The following is a 25,958-nucleotide window of genomic DNA, read 5'->3' as shown; positions in this document are numbered from 1 at the left end:
CCCACATTTTTCCCATGAGGACAAAGGCTATTTTAAGTTTAGGGTTACAATTAAGGTTAGGGTCAGAATTGGGGTTGGGGTAAGGGTAAGAGGTTAGTGGTTAGGTTTAGGGTTAGGTTCCCAGGTTAAAGTTAGGGTGAGGGAAAATAGGATTTCGGTCCACACGAAGATAGAAGCACATAACGTGTGTGTATGTGACACAGGCAGGGTACTAATCTCCATGCATATGGTTGAAATAGACATGAACATGTTCTACACATGGTACCCTAAGTAGGTAAGCATGTCTAAAGAACAGGCTATTATTGACGTCATGTAGACTAGGCTATAGTGCTACTGAATACATCGAATATATTGTAGAGGTGATTTAAGATGTGTTAGGCCCAATTGAGTTGCTTATCCATACAGACAGTGGCCTATATCTTTTGACTTTTGTCTATGTAGAGCTAGAACATTGTGGGAAGATCAGTTTCATTCTCACTTTATTCAGTCTCAGATGGTTAGCAAATGAGGGTTATTTAATGATAAGGGCTATATCATTTGGAATTACTTGCTCGATTTCGTCTTTGATATGTTTTTCAATATAAGGTGTGCTTACTAACTAAATTAAGAATTCTAATCGACAACTCGATATTCCTCTTCAAATCAACACTTTTAAACCAGCGGACCGGTCCGCGCCTTGCGCGTCAGCAGGCGACTGCACAGCACATGTTTTGATTCCCGATTGCGAAAAGCAAAGTGGTTTGGTTGGGGTGGATCCTGGATGGAAGGAGGCGATGGAATGTGTGTCTGCCGTGGACAGTGCGTCTTCCTATACGTCTTGTAATGATAACAGGATTAGGACAACTGGACAAGCCACCCGAGACTCAACATCAACGGCATTGTGAGTCGCAGTGATCAAAGGTAGGCTGTTTGATCCGTCATTTTGCACCATTTCTCGATTATAATTATGGCGCTCGAAACAATGCGCATTGTGCTACTCTACTCGCCGAGAATGGAGAACAATTTGATAATTGTGTAGACTATATTTTTGCTAAATGTATGACAAAACAGTCTCGTTACATTACACAATTCAGTCGAATTAGACAACTGACAAAACACAATCCTTAATCAGCTATAAAGGTATTCAGAATTAATGAGGGAGAAAAAAATCGGTGGGCATATGATAGCGTGGTGTTTAAATATGAAATGTCGATCAGAATGCATTTTACCAGACCTGCATGAATTAATGTGGTTATGGGAGGTGAACAGACAATAGCCTAGACATTTCGTTCAAGTCTGACTCGGTTCTTACAATGTCTGACTGGATATACTGTCTTCTAATGGACATTGATGTTCTCTGTTGACCCCATCAGTGAGACGTTTTCACAACACAAAGGATGCAACAAACGGTTCCATGTATCAATAAGGAGATTTCTGGTGACTCAAACACATACTAATTCGCCATAAGCACATACACTGCTACTCTCAAATCATTGCAGGTCTGTGTATCCCAACAACCATATATTGACCTGATGAAGAGGAGGGCTATTCTCTCTCTATTGCCTGAATTGTAATCTGCATTCTCATTGGATAGAGTGCATTGAAGTGGTCTAAGTACACCAAACAGTATTCTGTTATCTCATTGGATAGGGTGAATCAATGTGAGTATCCTCCACCAATCAGTGGATGTATAAAAACACAGCCATAGATTTACTACACATTGATTGTGTAGCTAGTACTGAGATGCTCAGATTCAGACTGTTGATGTAGTTTATTTGGATCCCCATTAGCTGTTGCATAAGCCATAGCTATTCTTCCTGGGGTCCTGGAAGGAGTGCAGGCTAGCAGCATATAGAGGATTTTTTAAAAACCTTTATTTAACCAGGTAGGCCAGTTGAGAACAAGTTCTCATTTACAACTGCAACCTGGCCAAGATAAAGCAAAGCAGTGCGACAAAAACAACAACACAGAGTTACACATGGGATAAACAAACGTACAGTCAATAACACAACAGAAAAACCTATATACAGTGTGTGCAAATGTAGTAAGATTATGGAGGGAAGGCAATAAATAGGTCATAGTGGCGAAAATAATTACAATTTAGCATTAACACTGGATCATAGGAAATAACAACAAAACAACAAGTGTTTTATTGAATCTGGTTGAAGTCAATGTAGGTATTACCATGAGAAACATGAGAGAGAGCCAGACTAGGTGACATCACACACCTGTGGCCAGGTAATAATGACACATACCACCGTCATCCAGCCAATCAGTCCGTCAGCCAGCCAGCCAGTCAGTCAATCAGCCAGTCAGCCAGACAGTCAGCCAGACAGTCAGCCAGCCAGGATGTCTGTCTGTCAGCCAGCCAGTCTGTCAGCCAGCCAGCCAGCCAGCATGTCTGTCTGTCAGCCAGCCAATCAGTCAGCCAGCCAGCCAGTCAGTCAATCAGCCAGACAGTCAGCCAGCCAGCCAGTCAGCCAGTGGCCTTGTCATCTCTGTGTGACATCCTCCTGGTCATAAGCATACTCTGTGCCAATCCAGGCCCTGTGTTGAGTACACTGGTACAAATGAACTGCACATATCAAGAGTTCAACTGTCCTTTAAATCCATCCATCATTCCTTCCTCCCTGCCTTGAAGTAATCACTGATCTAACACAAGTGGATTGATAAAAGCAAAGTTTCCATTAGAAACTTTACACCTATCCATGCACTTTATATCAGTGATTACTCAAAGGAAGGAAGTATCCCTCACTGGGCACATCAATTCAATATCTATTCCACATTGGTTCAACGTTATGTCATTGAAATGACGTGGAAACAACGTTGATTCAACCAGTGTGTGCCCAGTGGGATGCATTAGAGCTTGACGTCTTGGTATATGTCACTTTAAGTCTTTAATACAGGACCTGTTCATTGTGGAGTGAACTTGTAAAATCTAATACATTTTACTCTATAAAGAATTTCTGCTCTGTATGCAACTTTATCCATTTAAGCTGATGCGATTGTTGATTGTTGTAACACAGGGCACTATTGAAAAAGAGACCCTGGTCCCAATTTGGATTCCCTGTATAAATAAAGGTTAAATAAAAATAAATAAATATAAAAATCTAAAGTACCACCTTTCCATCTCTGAACAAATAAAGAGCTCTTGAGGAGCAAAATCAACTGTGAGAATGCACTGCTGTCTCTCTCACCCCCTCCCTCTCTCGCTCTCTCTCTCCGTTTTTCCCTCTCTTTCATCTGTCTGTGACATTGCCTCATTTATTCTCTCCATCGGGACTATGTGCGTGCACAGAAGTGGGTGATTTCATCCAATGTGAGATGGAGGGATGGGGAGATGGGGGAGGCAGCCTGGTAGCAGCATAGCTATGTTTCTTCAGAACAGGCTCTTCTCGTTCCTATCTCATGTATTTATACCAGAGTCATTTTACTCCAACACTGGAGGAAATGGACTAGTTAGTGAGTGTGGAAGTGCCGGTTTGATATGTGGGTCGCAACAGCCCCACTCACAGACAGACAATGTAATGTCACAGACATTTGCAGGGAGCAGAGAGATGGGGATGGGGTTGAAGGGGGGGGGGGGGGGTTGCCTTGTTACCATGGATGTGATGACCTGGTTGCCTCAGCAACGATCAGTAACACTTTTGACGCAAGGTCTTGTACATGAATCCACAGCAGGGATCATTAATCTAGAATGTTCCTTTGTAAAGCTTGAGGCAGAAATATCAATTCTCTAAAGCTTAAAGCACAAAAGCATCCACACACACAACCTCCATATAGATTGGTTGATGAGATCCATAATGTTGAGACAGTGGCCCTCTTCCAGGTCGTCACCTGCCTGTCAGAGCTGTGTAGCTGGGGGAAGCACTGTGTTGAGAAGGGCTCATTTACAGGGTTAAAGGAACCACTAGGTGCATCATGATGGTGCTTAAAGCCACAGTATTCCCCATCCCTCCACCCCACCCCCGGAGAGAGAGAAGGGGTTGCAACCATGGCAACAGCTGTGTCCTGTGAGTGAGCTATTCTCTTTCATCTGGATTACATTCTGTAGTGGAGCTGCCCCAGCGGATGAGATTTTGCCTCGCGAACAAGGTCTGTGTGTGTGTGATGCAGCGCTTCCCAAACTCGGTCCTGCCCCCCTCGCTCATAAAACTGGTGACTGCCTGGGTGTGGAAGTGCGCCGCCCAACCTCTGGGTTATATAACAGTTTATAAGCGTCAGAGGCACAGGCAAGTCATTCCCCCTCCACTCCTCCACTAAATCTGATCCATCTCTCCTCTGCTCTGGTTATTATCTGTTCAAAGTGTGAATTTGATTCAGAGACCCCAGTGTCTGTGACAAGCTGATGAGCCATACCCTCGCTCCCAGCCAACCACTAGCTTCCCTCCTGTTTGTGTGGGCTTCCCCGGTGTAGAAAACAACAACAACTCTAACGCTACAAGTATGGACTTCAGTTACTTGTCCACAGCCCGTAGTACTACTAGAAATTCACATGGACAAAACACCATAGCGAACGTTGGCCTCACTAGATGACCTTCTGGATGTTGATGATCAGTGGATATGCAATCCTTCTGTCCAGTCTGTTTTGTTCTCAAGGAACTATGTTGCACTCAAATGTTTCTAGGATGCAGCTTTTGTTCAAGCATGTATTTGACATGTAAAATGTTGCTTCTGTTTCAGACCTGGCCATGAATGAGGAGACCAGGACGTGTGACTGACCAAGGAAGCTTTGACAACACAACTTTAGACTAAAGAAAAATGATGTGTATCCAGGGTGGAACTGACTGTTAGCCTGATAACCATCGCCATGGCGTTTTGCAACGGCAGCCTGCTGGCTAGGTGTGCCCCCCTGATGGAGCTGGAAGAAGAGGAAGGGGTGGTGATTTCACCACCGCCGCCTCCGCCGCCAGGGGTTGGGACTACTAGTCCCCTCATGCCTGTCACCCTACGTGTGATGCTGGCCGCTATCATGATCTTCATGATCGCCATCGGTTTCCTGGGCAACGCCATCGTGTGTCTGATCGTCTACCAGAAGCCCGCCATGCGTTCTGCCATCAACCTGCTCCTCGCTACGCTGGCATTCTCTGACATCATGCTCTCGCTGCTCTGCATGCCCTTCACCGCCGTCACCGTGGCTACCGCCGACTGGCGCTTCGGGGGCGGGTTCTGCCGTGCTTCCGTCATGCTCTATTGGCTCTTTGTTCTGGAGGGCGTGTCCATCCTCCTCATCATCAGCGTAGACCGTTTCCTCATCATCGTCCAGCGGCAGGACAAGCTGACGCCACACCGTGCTAAGCTACTCATCGGCGCTTCCTGGGCGCTGTCCCTCTGCGTGGCGCTCCCGTCTGTGATTGGCTGGCGGGCGGGCGCGGCGGGTGTGACGGGCATTGGGGGGGCCTGGGCGCCACAGTGCGTGCTGGGCTACAGTGAGTCGCTGGCCGACCGCTGCTACACAGTGCTGCTGGCAGTGGCGGTATTCTTTGTGCCGTTCGGCATCATGCTCTACTCCTACCTGTGCATCCTCAACACGGTCCGCCGCAACGCCCTGCGCATCCACAACCACACCTCCGACCAGGCCAGCCTCCCGGTCCTCAACCAGGTCAGCAAGCTGGGCCTGACTGGCCTGCAACGTCCCCCGCAGGTCAATGTGGACATGAGCTTCAAGACGCGGGCCTTCACCACCATCCTCATCCTCTTCATCGGCTTCTCTGTGTGCTGGCTGCCCCACACAGTGGTCAGTTTGCTGGCCGTGTTCAGCCGGAGGTTCTACTTCAGCCCTGCCTTCTATCCGGTCAGTGTGGGGGCTCTGTGGCTCAGCTATCTGAAGACCGTGTTTAACCCAGTCATCTACTGCTGGAGGATCAGGAAGTTCCGGGAGGCGTGTCTGGAGTTCATGCCCAAGAGCTGCAGGCTGTGTCCCAGGGTGCCGGGCCGGAGCCACAGGAGGGTGAGACCCAGTAACATCTACGTGTGCAGTGAGACCCAGTCGGCTGTGTGACAGTAACATCTACATGTGCAGTGAGACCCAGTTGGCTGTGTGACAGTAACATCTATGTGTGCAGTGAGACCTAGTCGGATGTGTGACAGTAACATCTACGTGTGCAGTGAGACCCAGTCAGCTGTATGGAACTAACGGTCACTCTGAGGACACGCCATGGTAACCGTGGAAAGCAGTAGTCACCAACTCTGGTCTTGAAGCTACAGGGTGCTCCACTGGTCTAAAGGACCTGCTATACCCTATACGATTTGTTAAGACATGAACATTTCAGCAGTATAGACGGGTTGCTGCTGAAACGTTGCTGTCTTTTAACAAATTATTTGCATTGGCGCAATAGTGGTGACATTCTTGTGTTTTGTCTAAAGTGCTGTGGACACTGGACAGCCATGAACAGAGGCACTCAAAAGTCTTTGTGTGACTGTCTTTATTTCCCTTCTCCTAAAAAAAGACCCGATGAGAAATGATGTACAACTGGGAACAGTTTTCTATTTAACCGTTTCCATGGTGTTTGTATAATTGGCTGAGTACTGTTGGTGATCGTTTACCCAGATGGTTGTTGTATATGTCTAATTATACTGTATGTAAATGAAAATGTTGGATAAAATTGTAAAGAAATGTTGATCAGTATAAAAAAGTGTTTCTGTGAATGAATAATTGATTAATTGAATGAACTAACAATCCAATTAACAGGTGTGTTGATGTCATCAACTATGCATATGTAGCCTATAGACTGAGTAGAAATGAAAGATAACAAATCATGTTAAACACAGTTATAACCCTTGTAAGTTGTCTACATACACTGTAATAGGCTAGCATTGTACCATAAACCTAATACTGGAACTAAAATATATGTTGGGCATGCTGGTTGACAAAGGTAGACCATGTTGTCGAACACAAACCACGTACAGCCATCCCCTGCCTCTACAATGTCAATACAATGGCTGTGTTGCTGGGATACTAAAGACCTCTATTGATTGTCGGTTGTTGAGTGCATTTATGTGTGTAAGACCCATATCTTCCACAGCAGAACACACAGTCTATGCTGTAGGTAATGCATCTCCATATGTACCGTGGTTAAACAGTTTACTGAGAGAAGTTCAAATCTAGGGCACACCATGTCAACTCATACACTTTGCGTAAGGTGTGATTATCTCAATTCTACTGCTTGAATGAACGAAGAAAGATGTGTACTATGTACACACCATGTAGTAGATGTACACATCGATGCCCAGGTAGAAGTGACCTTTAGACACAGATCTAGCATAAGTTTGCCTTACCCTATCTCATAATAACCTTAGGCAAGACCTAAATATATCACAAAACAGGCTTTAGATCTAAGGGACAAGCAAAGGTTGCTTCATTGTCTCAGCACACTGAGCTGCAAGAACTGACAGAGAAAACATCCCTAGAGATCCTTTTTATGCAACATGAAAATAAAGTATTTACATTAAGTGTATCACCGGCTTACTTAAAGTCAATGATACATAGACACAAGGAGAGGAAGCTATTATTATTGATTGAGACGTAGCCCATTTGAGCCCTACTATGATTATGTATCTGATTGATTGGACAGCTGAAATACGTCACAACCAGACGTAGAGGATGCTGGGGGGAGAGGGCAAAGATGGCGCGCTCCACCAACATGGGACGTGAAGGGAAAGACACATCTCAGGATAGAGGAGCTTCTAACGCAGATCTCTTACTACACCCCGAGCTCCTGTCTCAGGAGTTTATCCAGTTGGTTCTGAATGAGGTAAGAGACGAATCAGGGCTGAATTTGAACAAGGAGAGGGTTGATTTTGCGCTAGTCAGCTAGGTCCCAGCTAGCTAACATTAGCCAGTCAGCTAGCTAGCCACCGGTAGTTAACGTCAGCCAGCTTGTATTGTAGCCAAAATGGTCCGCTGATTTAGCTAGTTATTTGCACCAGCGTCAGAACACTAAAGAGGCCATGTTGGAAATATCGTCAGGAAAATATTATTAAACCAGCTTTAAAATGCGTGGATCATGGTTTGTTTAGAGTCAGGCGTGTTTTAGTTTATTTATGTTTTTTGCGCATGCGTCAAATGAAATGAAGGAGTACCTGGGGTGTATTCATTATAAACTGGGTGTTTCGAGCCCTGACTGCTGACTGGCTGACAGCTGTGGTATATCAGACCGTATACCATGGGTATGACACATTTATTTTTGCTGCTCTAATTATGTTGGTAGCCAGTTTATAATAGTAATAAGGGTTTGTGGTGTATGGCCAATATACCACGGCTAAGGGCTTTATCCAGGCACTCTGCGTTGTGCATAAGAACAGCCCTTAGCTGTGGTATATTGACCATAGGCCACAAACCCCTGAGGTGCCTTATTGCTTAAGAGCACACTGTAGTAAAACTTGTGTTATTGAACAGCTTGCTAGGTCCTGCTCTAGTTCATGAGTGTCAACTAGTGGTTTTAACGAGGCTCTAGCTAACACGTGTTTTGGCCCCTGTCCTGGACAGAAAAAGATAACCAGTGGATACGATGGGAGCCGCGACCAGCTCACTGCTCTCTACCTCCGGCACGTCATCCCCCTCCCGCAGAGAGCGCTGCCAAACAACCGCTGGGGAAAGAGGATGGAGCAGACTCGAGCGCGACAGAGCACAGCCAGCGGACAGTCTCATAGGTGGGGTGAGGATATGTTTCTCTAAAATGTGAAATCACCAAGGTGTCTGGACCTATCTATAACATGCCATTTACATCAAAAATAGAGATTTGGTTGTAAAAAAAATAACTTTTCCTTTAACTCTGTTACATTGACAATACAAAAATACCGCTGAGTCAGACTTTATTTAAAGGTAAACTCAGCGTTCGAACAAGGAGATTTGAGAACCGTACATATTGAGATGAGCGTGATGCAAGACTTTGCTCAGAGTATTTGTGCATGGGTGTGCTTCATGCTGCTAAACATGGTAGCTACTGGACCAACTCTTAGTTGTTGAGGAAATCAGCCTGATTTTAAAGAATGTCTCTCTGCAGTTTGATGGCCACAGATACCAAACAAAAAAACATTGATTTCAAAGGTTAACAAACCATACAACTCTAGGCACGAGGACTATGCTTCGCAAAACCCCATTTACAGGTGGAACTGTGCAGATCAAGTTTAGTAACATGGTAAATCTAATGGTGATGTTTGTTTTTACTGTGTACGTTGTTTAAAGTAGTCTTGTGCATAGAGATGTATGGGTTTGTTAAACTTTGAATTCAATGTTTGTTTTTTTGATGGGCATACATTTTGAAGTGGATAAATCTGAGTTACTGTGGGATTGCCTTACTGTGGAATTGCCTTACTCCTACTGTAGCCTCAGTCAGTGTCCTGTTTTGTCTTACAGCTTCAGTGACGACCACAACAGGAAGAGGCCTCTGATCGTGTTCGATGGCAGCTCCTCTAAAAGTGGCCCCGTCAGACTGAAAAAGCCAGAGGGTCAGACCTCGGGGTCTGGCATGACAGACAGAATCAAGCCCCCTCCCTCCATGAACCTCTTCAGCCCCATACGCAAGCTGTCCAGCACCACCCCTACCCCCTCGTCTTCCCACAGCCCGGGAGGCCCCCATAGGAGTCCCACTGAGAATAAGGGTCTGGGGAGCCCCCCCTCCTCCCCCAAGTCAGTTAATCTCAAACGGGAGGCAGACAGCTCGGTATGAAACCTCAGTATCTACTGGTCTATGCAAAATATTTTTCTAAAGATGATTTTCTGGTCACCAACCGTGGTCCTGGAGAGCTGCAGGATTTAGTTCCGACCAAAACAATGCAGTCAGCTAATGGTATACTTAAGCAATAAGGCCCGAGGAGGTGTGGTATATGGCCAATATACCTTGGCTAAGGGCTGTTCTTATGCACGATGCAATGTGGAGTGTCTGGATATTGGCTAAATACCACAAACCCCCGAGGTGCCTTATTGCTATTATAAACTGGTTACCAATGTAATTAGAACAGTACAGATACATTTTTGTATACCCGTCGTATACAATCTGCTTTACCACTGCTCTTATCCAATCAGCATTTAGTGCTCAAACCACCCGGTTTATATATAATAATCAGGGCCCTGACGATTTAGATGAAACAGGTTTTTTACAGTTGCACTGGACCAAATGCTTTCACATTCAGTAGCTCTCCAGAACCAGGGTTGGTGACTGCTTTCATGGGCTATTTGACTGACTTGGAGAGGTTTGGGAATGTTGATGTTATTAGTGAAGCAGATCTGTGAATGTTGTCGGTGATTGTCTCTGTCTCCTCAGGGTGAACTCAAAGAAAAGAAAAAGATCCAGAAAGTGACATGGCCCTGACCCTGGACCGTACCGAGAGACCTACCACTCCACCATAGAGCAGTGATGAGCCACCTCACACTGGGGCATTCTCTGCCAGAGTCAGGACAATCACAGAACTACTCAAATTTTTAGGGTGGTGACATCAGTCCTCATTTACCTACCTTACCCCAGAACTGCTCTCTGACCCTTTACCTGACCCTCAAGTGTCCTTACAGTGAGTACTCTGCTCCTGGGACTTTACTGACTCTTACTGCAGACGTGGCACCACAATATTTCTATGTTCATAAGTATTTTGTGGAATAAGCAGTTTAACCCTCAATTCTGCTCTATGCATTATAATTCTGTGATGTGACCTACCTGAAATCCTCTTAGAATAGTTAGAGTTCAGCCTTCCAGTGCTGTTAGAGCTTGAGTTGAGGAGGTTGATGGTGTTTAACTTAATAGGAAAACTATGCTAAGTTGTTATGCATCTTCGTACGTCTGTGTGGCCGTACCAAATCCACAGTGGGGCATGACGGGTAAGGGATTTCTCTGGGTTTTGATCCTGATTTAGATGGAATCCTCAGTAGGGGGAAACATTGCCACTGGCCGCCCCACCACCGTTATTGTTGGTGAGGTGCATCGTCATTGTAAAACTCATTGCAGTACATATTGGGGGGGCTGTGTTTTGTTGTTTGCAGGAACTTCTTTGCTGTTTCACCATTTAAGGATTCCAGATTTATTGTATTGGTACTGTGACACTTGCATTTATAATGGGATGTTTAGCTAGTGTGCCTTGCCTTGAGTGGGGGTGCATTTGAATTAAATGGAAGTGAACCCCTAGATGGTGCCAGAGACTCAGTCCTGCATGATTTGCAAGTGCCTGAGAAAGACTTTGCTCCTGGTCTAGGATCAGATTAGCCAACCTTGAATCCTACTCTTAACCATTAAGGCATCAAAGCATACCTGACCCAGGACCAGCAGTTAGGGGCAACTTGTACCACCTCAATGGCATTGTTCAGCTTTTCACCAAATGTATTTAGCCGTCACTACATTCCTATAATGTAGATTATGGGAAGTGCCCATCCACTGCCCCTTGTTGGACCCCAAACTCTAACTCTGCCACCGCAGCTCAAAAAAATCCTAGAGGAAACACTTAACTTCATGTCACTTCCTTAGTCATACAAGGTGTACAGCAGTTGGTGTATTTTTATACTTCTTTATTTGGACTTCAGACACTGACTTCCTGTCAGAGCCCTTGGAAAATGACTGATAAGATACATGTCTGTTGGCTCTCACCTTAATAGGCATGGCTCATGGTTACCAAGCATTTGCACCAGTGTCAGTCAAATGTATATGTGTTGGGGGTGATAATAAACAGAGATTTAAAACCAAACTGTCATTATTTACACTTTGGTTAATGTTTTTATTTCTTTTAGTTGTAGCTTTTGTTTTATTCCCATCTGAATAACATTACAAACTTTGCACCAGTGTAAATGCCCGGTAAACCTGTTTCTTTGAGTTGGTTAACATTTTCACAACTTTGGGACTTATGCTCCCTCATACACACCAGTAGATAGACAGCCTTTAAAATCTTATAGGTATTTGACACCCAAATTACACAATGACTGCAATAATTGTGTAGTTCAGGTGAAATATTCCTTTAAATACATCAACTCTGAATATTTGAATCTTTATAATTATGAAAGCAGACATTCATGTGTAAAACCTCAAACTATGTGATGTATCAAGCCAGGGCATGCAGAAAGCATTATTTGCTGTTGCACTCCAAAAAACATTGTAATGTATATTTTTGAACTCGTATAGTATATATGGGGTTAGTAGCCTAATAACGGGTGTGTTCCTCTGCCCAGGCGTTGCTGATGCATGCAAGATCTTGCAACGCCCGGATAGGTATTTTACGTATTAGCTAACCACATGATGTTTAGGCAATCGGATGCCGGACTGCCCAGTCGATGACGTGGCACCCAATCATTGGTTGAGGCATGCGACGTCTGAGAAGGGGAACGCGACCAGTATCTTGTGTTCGTATGTCATATATATATATATATATATACAGTTGAAGTCGGAAGTTTACATACACTTAGGTTGGAGTCATTAAAACAAATTTTTCAACTACTCCACAAATTTCTTGTCAACAAATTATAGTTTTGGCAAGTCGGTTAGGACATCTACTTTGTCCATGACACAAATTTTTCCAACAATTGTTTACAGATTATTTCACTTACAATTCACTGTATCACAATTCCATTGGGTCAGAAGTTTACATACACTAAGTTGACTGTGCCTTTAAACAGTTTAGAAAATCCCATAAAATTATGTCATGTCTTTAGAAGCTTCTGATAGGCTAATTGACATCATTTGAGTCAATTGGACGTGTTCCTGTGGATGTATTTCAAGGCCTACCTTCAAACTCAGTGCCTCTTTGCTTGACATCATGGGGAAATTAAAAGAAATCAGCCAAGACATCAGAAAAAGAATGTAGACCTCCACAAGTCTGGTTCATCCTTGGGAGCAATTTCCAAATGCCTGAAAGTACCATGTTTATCTGTACAAACTATAGTACGCAAGTATAAATACCATGGGACCACACAGCTGTCATACCGCTCAGGAAGGAGACGTGTTCCGTCTCCTAGAGATGAACTTACTGTGGTGCGAAAAGTGCAAATCAATCCAAGAACAACAACAAAGGACCTTGTGAAGATGCTGGAGGAAACAGGTACAAAAGTATCTATATCCACAGTAAAATGAGTCCTATATCGACATAACCTGAAAGGCCGTTCAGCAAAGAAGAAGCCACTGCTCCAAACTGCCATAAAAAAGCCAGAATACGGTTTGCAACTGCACATGGGGACAAAGATCGTACATTTTGGAGAAATGTCCTCTGGTCTGATGAAACAAAAATAGAACTGTTTGGCCATAATGACCATTGCTATGTTTGGAGGAAAAACGGGGAGGCTTGCAAGCTGAAGAACACCATCCCAACTGCGAAGCACGGGGGTGACAGCTTTGCTGCAAGAGGGACTGGTGCCCTTCACAAAATAGATGGTGTCATGAGGTAGGAAAATTATGTGGATATATTGAAGCAACGTCTCAAGACATCAGTCAGGAAGTTAAAGCTTGGTCGCAAATGGGTCTTCTAAATGTACAATGACCCTAAGCATATTGGGTATTGGAGTGGCAGAACTGAATTTGTGGGCAGAACTGAAAAAGCGTTTGAGAGCAAGGAAGCCTACAAACCTGACTCAGTTACACCAGCTCTGTCAGGAGGAATGGGCCAAAATTCACCCAACTTATTGTGGAATCTTGTGGAAGGCTACCCGAATTGTTTGACCCAAGTTAAACAATTTAAAGGCAATGCTACCAAATACTAATTGAGTGTATGTAATCTTCTGAAGCACTAGGAATGTGATGAAATAAATTAAAGCTGAAATAAATCATTCTCTCTACCATTAGTCTGACATTTCACATTATTAAAATAAAGCGGTGATCCTAACTGACCTAAGACAGGGAATCTTTACTAGGATTTAGTTTAAATGTATTAGGCTAAGATGTATGTAAACTTCCGACTTCAACTGTGTGTGTATATATATACAGTTGTGCTCTGATAGGCCGTTGTTACTTCCTGGTTGTTTCGCTACTATCCAATCAGACGTGTCGGCCACTCGCTGCCTGCCAATCAGATGTCTTTGCCACACTCGGGGCACAGGATGTCGTCACGCTCGGTGAGGAAACCCCGGCCCACCAGGGAGACGGCGCACTTCTTACAGTTGAAGCAGTCGTTGTGCCACTGACGCTCTTCAAAGGAGATGTACTTACTGCCACCCAGACCTGCGAGACAGGGAGAGATGAACACATACTGTTATCAAAAGGTGAAGGATGTGTCTGCATCCTAAAACATAAATGCAGGGAACCATAGAGCAGTTATACTTTACCTTGCTTTCTCTTATCCAATTACACAGATCAGTGATTGGGGAAGAAGGAAAGGTGGAGAACTTTAGTAGGGATTCAAACAGGGCCACAGTGTACAGCGTGATGGGGTGAGTAAGTGAATGACTTCCTGATTACAAGTTAGAACTGATTTAAAAGTGAGTATCTAACTGGCTGACTGACTCATTCTGTTAGAGACGGGTACACAATTTCATCGCAGGTCTGCACAGATTATCGGATCGTTCTATCATGTTCCCTTAAGTTCCTGATACACTAAGCACTATTCCACGTGTTGTAAAGATCTGATAATCAGTGCATGACCTGAGCAGAAGATGTGTATCTGCAACACACCCAGATGGATAGATAGTTTACCGCTGATGGGGGTGGTGCAGGAAGTACACTTCTTGGCATACAGGTTGCAGAAACAGTTGAGGCAGTAGGCAAAGTCGTCACGGGAGGTGAAGCGCTGGCCAGACAGCTGCTGCTTGCAGCCGGTGCACAAGAAGCAGTCCTTATGCCAGGGCTGGTCGCGATAGGTCACCCCGCCAGTAGTGATGGGCTATTATAGAGAGAGAGTTAGGTCAAATGTGACTGCACACAAGTAAGCACATACACACCAACCAAGTGCTACAAACCAGGCACCAACAGATACCAGATTGTAGCGGTTAAGCGATCCATTCAATAAATTGCCACATGAATGGATGCCGATGACGTTTGTGTACATATAAAGTTCTACTCGTTCTTGCTCGAGTCTTGGCCTGCCAGATTCACAGCCAGTCTTTCAGTAGTTGTAGAAAGAGCCCTGTTTTCTATCTCTCTGATGTATACGCCACTTTAGAGGACAGAAAAAGGGAGGAAGAGATACTACAGTATTTACACTAAGGTTATGACCTTAGACCTACCTTCTTGCAGTGCACACACTGCATGGCAAACTGTTTCTCGTAGCAGGGCACACAGAAGTTGTGGTTCTCCTTGGGGATGAAGCTCTTGGTGCCGATGGGCTGCTGGCAACGCTGGCAGGTGAAGCAGGTCTCATGCCAGCTGTTACCCTTATGCTCCATCTTCCTGGAGCCTGCACGAAGGGGAGGGAGAGGGAGGGAGGGGAAAGTCGAGGAAGGAGGGATGGATGGGTGGGTAAAGGAATTAAGAAGTATAGAGAATGGAGAGTGCGAAAGAGGACAAACATGCTACTCAGTCCTTGGGTAATACACAGTCCCTCATTGTCTACCCCCTCAGAGCTGCTCTCTAAAATACTTCCTGGGTTTTAAAAAATGTATTAAATTTGAATTGTTTTGGTCACACATATGGTTAGCAGATGTTAATGTGAGTGTAGCAACATTCTTATGCTTCTAGTTCTGACAGTGCTGTAATATCTAACAAGTCCTAAAGGTCTTAAACGATATCATAACCGCCATCGATAAGAGACAATACTGTGCAGCTGTATTTATCGACCTGGTCAAGGCTTTCGACTCTGTCAATCACCACATTCTTATCGACAGACTCAACAGCCTTGGTTTCTCAAATGACTGCCTCGCCTGGTTCACCAACTACTTCTCAGACAGAGTTCAGTGTGTCAAATTGGAGGGCCTGTTGTCCGGACCTCTGGCAGTCTTTATGGGGGTGCCACAGGTTTCAATTCTCGGGCCGACTCTTTTCTCTGTATACATCAATGATGTCGCTCTTGCTGCTGGTGACTCTGATCCACCTCTACGCAGACGACACCATACTGTATACATCTGGCCTTTCTTTGGACACTGTGTTAACAACCCTCCAGGCGAGCTTCAATGCCATACAACTCTCCTTCCGTGGCCTCCAACTGCTCTTAAATGCTCGTAAAACTAAATGCATGGTCTTCAACCGATCGCTGCCCGCACCTGCCCGTCCGTCCAGCATCACTACTCTGGATGGTTCTGACTTAGAATATGTAGACAACTACAAATACCTAGGTGTCTGGTTAGACTGTAAACTCTCCTTTCAGACTCACGTTAAGCATCTCCAATCCAAAATTAAATCCAGAATCGGCTTCCTATTACACAACAAAGCTGCCAAACATACCCTAGTAAAACTGACTATCCTGCTGATCCTTGACTTCGGCGATGTCATTTACAAAATAGCCTCCAACACTCTACTCAGCAAATTGGAAGCAGTTTATCACAGTGCCATCCGTTTTGTCACCAAAGCCCCAAATACAACCCACCACTGCGACCTGTATGCTCTCGTCGGCTGGCCCTCGCTACATATTCAGCGCCATCCCACTGGCTCCAGGTCATCTATAAGTCTTTGCTCGGTAAAGCCCTGCCTTATCTCAGCTCACTGGTCACCATAGCAGCACCCACCCGAAGCATACGCTCCAGTAGGTATATTTCACTGGTCACCCCCAACGCAAACTCCTCTTTGGCTGCCTTTCCTTCCAGTTCTCTGCTGCCAATGACTGGAACAAATTGCAAAAATCACTGAAGCTGGAGACTCATATTTCCCTCACTAACTTTAAGCACCAGCTGTCAGAACAGCTCACAGATCACTGCACCTGTACATAGCCCATCTGTAAATAGCCCATCCAACTACCTCATCCCGATACTGTTATTTATTTTTGCTCCTTTGCACCCCAGTATTACTACTTCATTCATCTTCTGCACATCTATCACTCCAGTGTTTAATTGCTAAATTGTAATTATTTTGCCACTATAGCCTATTTATTGCCTTACCTCCCTTATTTAACCTCATTTACACACACTGTATATAGACTTTTTTTCAATTGTGTTATTGACTGTATGTTGGTTCATTCCATGTGTAACTCTGTGTTGTTGTTTGTGTCGAACTGCTTTGCTTTATCTTGGCCAGGTCGCAGTTGTAAATGAGAACTTGTTCTCAACTAGCCTACCTGGTTAAATAAAGGTGAAATAATCAAAAAAGTAATCTAACAATTCCCCAACAACAACCTAATACACACAAATCTAAAGGGGTGAATGAGAATATGTACATAAGTATATGGATGAGCGATGACCGAGCGGCATAGGCAAGGTGCAGTAGATGGTATAAAATACATGTATGTGATATGAGTATGTAAGCTATGTAAACATTATTAAAGTGGCATTGTTTAAAGTGACTAGTGATCCATTTATTAAAGTGTCCAGTGATTGGGTCTCAATGTAGGTAGCAGCCTCTCTGAGTTAGTGATTGCTGTTTAGCAGTGTAATGGCTTTGAGATAGAAGCTGTTTTTCAATCTCTCGGTCTTTGTATACAAACACAGTGGGGACAGAGGGGCATTGTTGTGTTCAAGGAAATCTGGAGCAAATGTATTCAGTATCTACAGTACATTCAGTGTTTCTGCTCTGCTGCCCCCCAGACCTCACCAGAGTAGAGTTACACTGACTGTCTGTCTGTTTATCTGAGAGAAGCACCATCCCAAGGAATTATGGAAATTATGATATTTAAAGACGTAGATTAGTTAGAATCATCCAAAACTATCTACTACCACCACTACTACTACCATTGGTGCTACTACTGGTACTACTACTACTACTACTACTACTACTACTACTACTACTACTACTGGTACTACTACTACTGGCACTACTACTAAATTGTGTTTGCAACCATTATGAAGGTTTGTGTACGTTGTGATAGTCCAAGATTAGTCTGTGTACATGCCTGTGTGCACGTCCGTGTGTGCACGTCCGTGTGCATGCAAATGCCTGTGTGTGTGTGTGTGTGTGTGTGTGTGTGTGTGTTTACTATATGTAGATTAGATGAGTGTAGGTTCTCACCAGGCATGATGGTCTTCTTGCACTCGTGGCACTTGGAGGAGTACTCATTGGAGTAGCACTCAGTGCAGAGCAGCTGGTCATCCTTGGTGGAGAAGGGCTTGTCCACCAGAGAGCGTTTACACTGGAAGCACTGGAAACACTCCTCGTGCCAGTGGCGGTCCTTATAGGAAAGGTCCTATGGAGGCATCAGAGGGACAATTTCAGTCTTTATATCACACATCATGCTTTGACAATGTTCTTGGATGAAAGGTAAAAAATGAGAGACAGTGCTAGTGGTTCATCCCTATTTGTATGTGTTGTGCAATGCATACGTGTGTGTGTGTGTTCCTACCCTGGTGTTGCAGCCGATGGGTTTCTTGCAGTCCTCACAGGTGTTTGAGTACAGGCTCTCGTAGCATTTGACACAGTATGGGTTCTCCTCTCTCAGGACGTACTTCTTCCCGAACAGGGATTCCTTACAGTAGTGGCAGTCATAGCGCTCCGTCATCTTGGCACCGGTAATCCCACCTGAGTCAAGGGGAGAGAGAGAGTTTGAGAATATAATTTGTCCTACTACTGTATAACCCATAACAGTCTAAGCTATGTCTAAGCCGGAAGGCCTTACTTTTTCAATAAAAATATCTGATTTAAAAGAAAGTGGGCCTTACTACCCATACGAACGCATTGAATAACATATTCACTACATGGAACAACAGACAGTCCCCCAAAACATCTAAGAGAGTTTGTTCTGAAGTGTCTGTCCTATATCTGAGAGATAGAAGAAAGATCAGGACATTATATATATATATATATATATTTCCTCCTTATTTTTGGCACTAAACAGTCTCCATATATACTTCCATAATTATTTTCAACTGGTACTGGGGGACCTTCAGACAAGTATTGTGAGGCCTGTGGGAAACCTAGAGCAAAACAGTAACAGACACATCTCAACATCAACTGTTCAGAGGAGACTTTGTGAATCAGGCCTTCATGGTCGAATTGCTGCAAAGAAACCACTACTAAATGACACCAATAAGAAGAAGAGACTTGCTTGGGCTGATGAGTCCAAATTTGAGATTTTTGGTTCCAACCGCCGTGTCTTTGTGAAACGCAGAGTAGGTGAACAGAAGATCTCTGCATGTGTGGTTCCCACCGTGAAGCATGAAGGAGGAGGTGTGATGGTGTGAGGGTGTGAGGGTGCTTTGCTGGTGACACTGTCAGTGATTTATATAGAGTTCAAGGCACACTTAACCAGCATGGCTACCACAGCATTCTGCAGTGATACGCCATCCCATCTGGTTTGCGCTTAGTGGGACTATCATTTGTTTTTCTCAGGACAATGACCCAACACACCTCCAGGCTGTGTAAGGGCTATTTGACCAAGAAGGAGAGTAATGGAGTGCTGCATCAGATGACCTGGCCTCCACAATCAGCCAACCTCAACCCAATTGAGATGGTTTGGGATATGTTGGAGTGAAGGAAAATCAGCCAACAAGTGCTCAGAATATGTGGGAGCTCCTTCAAGACTGTTGGAAAAGTATTCCTCGTGAAGCTGTTTGAGAGAATGCCAAGAGTGTGCCAAACTGTCATAAAGGCAAAGGGTGGTTACTTTGAAGAATCTCAAATCTCAAATATATTTTCATTTGTTTAACACTTTTTTGGTTACTACGTGATTCCATATGTAATATTTCATAGTAGTGATGTCTTCACTATTATTCTATAATGTAGAAAATACTGTCCAAACTTTTGACTGGTACTGCATGTGTTCTATATTCGTGTAGCCCAAACTGTTCGGACGCTACAGACAGAAGTTGGCAGGGATATTTTTATTATGCTAATTGAATTTCCGCGGGCATCGACTCTAGGGGGATAAATGGCTCATTCAAGTTATGGTCAAGAACCTTGATCCATGACCTGCGTACTTTTGTAAGTAGGTTTTTAAGAGTCTAACTAGATAAACAGAAGCCAGCTTGTAAAAGTCAAGTGTGTCTGTTGTCCTTCTCTGTGTCAGTGTTTATACAGAGGTATCCGCTTCCTGACACTGAGTATGAACAGAGAGGATACATCCTTCTCACAATCAGTCTGTTATAGTAAATGAGAACTGGATCTCAATTCACTTGCCTGTCACTGCAATGAATATAATATCCACAAAGTGCATTTCCAATTCAAGCAAAGTGGAGGCAATGCAATATAGCACAATAGAGATCTCTGACAAGACATTGAGAAAATCACAATACACATCTGCCTGTCATCTTTTGAGCCAGTGTTATATTGCCGACAGTTGTAGTATCAAGTTGTACTTTTGTGTACAGTATGTCTCTCTAGAGGGTTTAGTCTTTGACCTCTGTGTGTCAGCAGCCAGTCTTTTGTCTGTTGGTGTGACAGCTGCAGGGTGACAGATGAGAGGAACATTATTAATAGCTCTATCTATCAATCGTACTTAGAGAGGGACAGGGGACCTTCGCCCCTGCGCATACCAACACTCACTATGTCACCATGCAGTCAGTCATCCATCACCTCACCTCCAGCTGTCAGCATCACAATGCCCCACAACACAGTTCAGATTCCCACAGTGTGTGTGTGACACGGCACACTGGAAAAATGTCTACTCACGTTTTGCAGCTGTTAGCAGTCCAGCCCCTGATAAACCCTTGAGATATCCCTCTCTGTGCTTGGCCTGTCACTCTGCTGACCAGTGGTGTGTGTGTGTGTGTGTGTTTGTTTGTTCGCGTGTGTGGCCGGAAGTCCCCAATGTCCCAAGCACACGACACTGCATACCTCTCTCCTCTACACTTCTCACCACTTTCCTCTCGCTCTCATTCTTCCCTCTCTCTTTCTTTCTGAGTTCTGACCTACTCCCCTCTTGCCCACTGATTCCACCGTCATGGTTTGACCATATAAGTAGGCAAAGGAAAAACAGGAGAACTTGAGAATGTCCCCCCTCACTTTCTTAAATTCCTTCTCTCTTCCCCTCTTATTCTTATTCACCCTCTCATCTCTCGCTAGATCTCTCTTCTTCCCTCTCTCCCTATCCCCAACCCCTCTCTCTCTTTTCCTCTGTATTTGCTTTCCCTTGTTTTCCCAACCCGATACTGTCTATTTTTCTGTTTGCATTTCCTCATTACCTCGTTCGGTCCCCCTTTCTCTGGACTAAATCCCCTGTGATATCATGGTATGTTCTTCATGTATTACAGCCTTTGTGTATGAGATCCTCAGATATACCACTTCTTACTCAAGAATAGGGGTCCAAACAAGAATCCAAACTAAGACTGCATATGTTAAAGGGCTAGAGAAGTGTCTTGGTACTGGTCCAAATGAGATTGAAACAGGAAGTCAGAGGAATTTTCTGTTCTCTGTCTTCAAGTTTAAAGTGACTCTCCCTCTAATCGCTTTTCCCAGTCTCTCCATCGCTGTTGCTCTTCCTCTCCTCTACTTCCCCCCCATCCATCCATCCATCCTCTCTCGTTCTCTCGCTCTCTCTCGCTCTCTCATTTCTCGCTCTCTCTCGTTCTCTCTCGTTCTCTCTCACTGTCTGGCTGTCTCTCTCTCTTTAACTCACTTAAATCAGGGCTCATCTTGGTCCTAAAATAAAAGAGAAACTGAGCCCTAATAAAATATCCAGCTATTTAAACGGCGGACAGCTGTTGGAGACGGGGCTCTGTGTTCTCTTTGATGTCACCCATACCAGCGAAGCTAACGACAGACACCAACCACCTGACTAATACACACACACACACACACACATGTATGCACGCGTGCACAGAATGAACACCTCACTGTGGAGGAATAGAGGGTATTTCTTAACTTTTGTCAGACATGTACAGTACTTTGCTTCTACTTGTAATACAAGTGTCATACAATGTATGTACAAGTGTGCTGAACTCCTGGAAAGTACATGATGTGTCATGGTTCGACCCTTGGCTCCGAGGTATGATGAAATGCAGGTTTTATCTAGTGAGGCAATGATTTTCTGAGTGGATGACTGAATCAAGTATTTTTCTGTCAATGATTGGATCATATGTTTGTGATGGGATTGAGTGCTGTCTGTGCTGTTGTCACATGTGTGGTTTTGCCCTAATTGTGTTATGCAATGCTGGAGAACCCATCTGAATCTCACACACAATAAATTAGGACTTTCACAAACCCGAGCAGTTAAACTCTCATTGCGCTATCACCTTACTTTAAAAGTTCAAATGTCTTTTGTTTTTCACTATCATAATTATACCTGTAATTAGATTGACTTGAGATACGTTTAATATATCTACAGAGCAAGACAAAGATCCTACATCTATCCTCACTCCTCCCCTCAACACTATAACCCTCCCTCCTCACCCATCCATCCTCCCTCCTCTCCTCCCCTCAACACTATAACCCTCCCTCCTCACCCATCCATCCTCCCTCCTCTCCTCCCCTCAACACTATAACCCTCCCTCCTCACCCATCCATCCTCTCTCCTCCCCTCAACACTATAACCCTCCCTCCTCACCCATCCATCCTCTTTCCTCCCCTCAACACTATAACCCTCCCTCCTCACCCATCCATCCTCTCTCCTCCCCTCAACACCACAACCCTCCCTCCTCACCCATCCATCCTCCCTCCTCCCCTCAACACTATAACCCTCCCTCCTCACCCATTCATCCTCTCTCCTCCCCTCAACACTATAACCCTCCCTCCTCACCCATTCATCCTCTCTCCTCCCCTCAACACTATAACCCTCCCTCCTCACCCATCCATCCTCTCTCCTCCCCTCAACACTATAACCCTCCCTCCTCACCCATTCATCCTCTCTCCTCCCCTCAACACTATAACCCTCCCTCCTCACCCATCCATCCTCTCTCCTCCCCTCAACACCACAACCCTCCCTCCTCACCCATCCATCCTCTCTCCTCCCCTCAACACTATAACCCTCCCTCCTCACCCATTCATCCTCTCTCCTCCCCTCAACTCCACCACCCTCCCTCCTCACCCATCCATCCTCTCTCCTCCCCTCAACACCACAACCCTCCCTCCTCACCCATCCATCCTCTCTCCTCCCCTCAACACTATAACCCTCCCTCCTCACCCATCCATCCTCTCTCCTCCCCTCAACACCACAACCCTCCCTCCTCACCCATCCATCCTCTCTCCTCCCCTCAACACTATAACCCTCCCTCCTCACCCATTCATCCTCTCTCCTCCCCTCAACTCCACCACCCTCCCTCCTCACCCTCCTCACCCATCCATCCTCTTTCCTCCCCTCAACACTATAACCCTCCCTCCTCACCCATCCATCCTCTTTCCTCCCCTCAACACTATAACCCTCCCTCCTCACCCATCCATCCTCTCTCCTCCCCTCAACACTATAACCCTCCCTCCTCACCCATCCATCCTCTCTCCTCCCCTCAACACTATAACCCTCCCTCCTCACCCATCCATCCTCTCTCCTCCCCTCAACCCCACAACCCTCCCTCCCTCACCCATCCATCCTCTCTCCTCCCCTCAACACTATAACCCTCCCTCCTCACCCATCCATCCTCTCTCCTCCCCTCAACACCACAACCCTCCCTCCTCACCCATCCATCCTCTCTCCTCCCCTCAACACTATAACCCTCCCTCCTCACCCATCCATCCTCTCTCCTCCCCTCAACACTATAACCCTCCCTCCTCACCCATCCATCCTCTCTCCTCCCCTCAACACTATAACCCTCCCTCCTCACCCATCCATCCTCTCTCCTCCCCTCAACACCACAACCCTCCCTACTCACCCATCCATCCTCTCTCCTCCCCTCAACTCCACCACCCTCCCTCCTCACCCTCCTCACCCATCCATCCTCTCTCCTCCCCTCAACACTATAACCCTCCCTCCTCACCAATCCATCCTCTCTCCTCCCCTCAACACCACAACCCTCCCTACTCACCCATCCATCCTCTCTCCTCCCCTCAACTCCACCACCCTCCCTCCTCACCCATTCATTCTCTCTCCTCCCCTCAACTCCACCACCCTCCCTCCTCACCCTCCTCACCCATCCTCTCTCCTCCCTTCCCGTCCCCTCAACACCACAACCCTCCCTCCTCATCTATCAATCCTCTCTCCTCCCTTCTTTTCCACTACAAATTGGCCACCTCCCAATTTACCCCTGGAGTACCCACACCTGACCCCTGCTCTCTCTCTCAGCAGGGCATCCATCTCACTCAGTTGGAGGCTTGAGCCACAATGGCGGGAGTGTCCCACAGTGACACGAGTCTTTAATGATAGCCAGTACCCTCAGAGGAAACTGGAATGCTTTTAAGAGCCACGATAGAGGGGCTAGACAGGTGCTCAAAATAGCTCAATGTTTCAACGACAAACTACTACAGAAATGCACCATCCCTCAAACATACAGGCCTACTCACATTTAGCATACCCAATGAGCTGAGTGAGCAAGGATTGCACTTTTGGGACTATTCCATTGGATCCATCCAGCCAGGACAGCACTGAACGCTATCTCTCAGTCTAAAGGGGTGGACATTTGTTCCCCCAAATGTACCCCCCTTCACCCATACCACTACCCACTCCTAACCATAACTATAGGGTATAGATAATTGTCAGATAGGCACAGAGCATATTATACCCTGTCTGTCTGCCCTGTCTGTCAGCCCTGTCTGTCTGCCCTGTCTTTCTGCCCTGTCTGTCAGCACATTATCCAGGCACCTACACTTATCGTCTTGCATTAGATATTACAGCATAGCGTAGACAGGCTCAGCCACACACACACACACACACACACACACACACACACACACACACACACACACACACACACACACACACACACACACACACACACACACACACACACACACACACACACACACACACACACAGACACACAGACACACACACACACACACACAGACACACACACATGCATACATTGACTGATGGATCTTGTATCTGCATTGTAACAATACCTGCTGAAATTATTACCTTACCATGCCTTGCTAAATAATAGCATTTTAAACAAAGTCCTCTACATCCAAAATAATTTCCTCTCCAAGGCACAGTGAATGCAGGACAGTAGAGTCAGGCTTTTCGAGGACACAGAAACCCATCTTTAAGATAACTACTTTGATCATGCATCTGTATCATAGAGAAGTAGTTGATACTGACTGAAGCTCAACTGATTACCTCTAATTCAAAGTGACAGTGGCACATTTCTTTAACAAAAAAAGTCTATCAAGCTACAGTTGAGTTAGTCAGTGGAGAAATTAGGTCAAATGTCATCAAAGCCGAAGTTCAGTCATAGTGTTCAAGGCCTGAATAACCGTAATCAAAGAGAGTTGTGAAGATTTAGGAGGAGGGTGAGAGTTATTGTTTGAGCTGAGTGGAGGGTGATTGTTTCAGGTGGTAGAGAAGAAGAGGTAATCAGATGGATGAATGGTGGAAAGATGGAAAGAAAGAGAACATGATTAAGTAGAGGTTAGAGCTCAGGTGGAGAGAGGGAATGGGAGTGTGAGAGGATGAGTGGAATGAAATGTTTATGTCCCAGAAAAGGAGAAAGAAGGGATGGATGGGATGGGATGGATGGGTAGAGGAGTGAAGAAGGGATGGATGGGTAGAGGAGTGGACAGTTCTGAGTCCTACCTTTCTGTCTGTGGAGGGTGTGTGTCTGTGAGGAGTCTGCTCAGACTGAGACCGGTGAACAGAGGGCGAGTTGTAGTCACTCCTGATTGGATTACCCCACCCATAGACAACTAATTGTGGAGCGGGTGAGGAGGGGGTTGGGGGGTGAGGAGGGGGGGGTTTAAAAGAAGCTATAAATACAATGGCCCTACAGAGATAAAACCCACTCACTCTCTCTCTCTCTCTCTCTCAGACATACACACACACACACACAGTTACTCTGCCACACCAACTGCCCTGTGGCCTTATAAGGCATTGCATTGTAGTTCACTAACCACACACAACTACTAACTACGCGGATGAGGAGATCAACTACTAATGAATTTCAGTGTCTATAGTTTCCTCTCTCTCCCTCTTGTCCC

General features: G+C 45.3%; 3 protein-coding genes across 4 annotated transcripts; 2 read left to right on the top strand and 1 right to left on the bottom strand.

Annotated features, from left to right (window-relative positions):
- The first annotated feature begins 400 nt into the window (after positions 1–400).
- Positions 401–6,956, top strand: gpr45 (G protein-coupled receptor 45). Its single transcript, XM_055877634.1, has 2 exons — positions 401–900; positions 4,663–6,956. The coding sequence occupies exon 2, from the start codon at positions 4,790–4,792 to the stop codon at positions 5,978–5,980; it is 1,191 nt and encodes a 396-aa protein (XP_055733609.1). The 5' UTR covers positions 401–900; positions 4,663–4,789; the 3' UTR covers positions 5,981–6,956.
- Positions 6,957–7,551: 595 nt separating this feature from the next.
- Positions 7,552–11,662, top strand: c23h2orf49 (chromosome 23 C2orf49 homolog). Its single transcript, XM_055877635.1, has 4 exons — positions 7,552–7,733; positions 8,468–8,631; positions 9,338–9,644; positions 10,245–11,662. The coding sequence occupies exons 1-4, from the start codon at positions 7,605–7,607 to the stop codon at positions 10,290–10,292; spliced, it is 648 nt and encodes a 215-aa protein (XP_055733610.1). The 5' UTR covers positions 7,552–7,604; the 3' UTR covers positions 10,293–11,662.
- Positions 11,663–13,448: 1,786 nt separating this feature from the next.
- Positions 13,449–25,658, bottom strand: fhl2a (four and a half LIM domains 2a). Of its 2 annotated transcripts, none has more exons than XM_055877632.1 (6): positions 25,558–25,658; positions 18,304–18,479; positions 17,973–18,147; positions 15,107–15,276; positions 14,577–14,763; positions 13,449–14,105 (listed from the first exon to the last, which is right to left on the bottom strand). In XM_055877632.1, the coding sequence occupies exons 2-6, from the start codon at positions 18,457–18,459 to the stop codon at positions 13,954–13,956; spliced, it is 840 nt and encodes a 279-aa protein (XP_055733607.1). In that variant the 5' UTR covers positions 18,460–18,479; positions 25,558–25,658; the 3' UTR covers positions 13,449–13,953. The 2 variants fall into 2 exon arrangements, with proteins under 2 accessions (XP_055733607.1, XP_055733608.1); XM_055877633.1 differs by lacking the exon at positions 25,558–25,658 and adding an exon at positions 20,568–21,054.
- Positions 25,659–25,958: the final 300 nt, after the last annotated feature.

Source organism: Salvelinus fontinalis, chromosome 23 (assembly GCF_029448725.1).
Source record: "Salvelinus fontinalis isolate EN_2023a chromosome 23, ASM2944872v1, whole genome shotgun sequence".
In the NCBI taxonomy this organism is placed as follows: Eukaryota; Metazoa; Chordata; class Actinopteri; order Salmoniformes; family Salmonidae; genus Salvelinus; species Salvelinus fontinalis.
The sequence above is the reverse complement of the archived record's forward strand: the minus strand, read 5'-3'. Positions and strand labels throughout refer to the sequence as shown.

Bases quoted from the DNA above. Each gene is read 5' to 3' on its own strand.
- c23h2orf49 (XM_055877635.1), top strand. From the start codon at position 7,605: ATGGCGCGCTCCACCAACATGGGACGTGAAGGGAAAGACACATCTCAG. The intron at 7,734-8,467 runs GTAAGAGACGAA...TGTCCTGGACAG, and splicing joins TCCAGTTGGTTCTGAATGAG to AAAAAGATAACCAGTGGATA. The intron at 8,632-9,337 runs GTGGGGTGAGGA...TTTGTCTTACAG, and splicing joins GCCAGCGGACAGTCTCATAG to CTTCAGTGACGACCACAACA.
- fhl2a (XM_055877632.1), bottom strand. From the start codon at position 18,459: ATGACGGAGCGCTATGACTGCCACTACTGTAAGGAATCCCTGTTCGGG. The intron at 18,148-18,303 runs GTAGGAACACAC...ATGCCTCCATAG, and splicing joins CCATCGGCTGCAACACCAGG to GACCTTTCCTATAAGGACCG. The intron at 14,106-14,576 runs GTAAACTATCTA...CCTGTCTCGCAG, and splicing joins CTGCACCACCCCCATCAGCG to GTCTGGGTGGCAGTAAGTAC.
- gpr45 (XM_055877634.1), top strand. From the start codon at position 4,790: ATGGCGTTTTGCAACGGCAGCCTGCTGGCTAGGTGTGCCCCCCTGATG.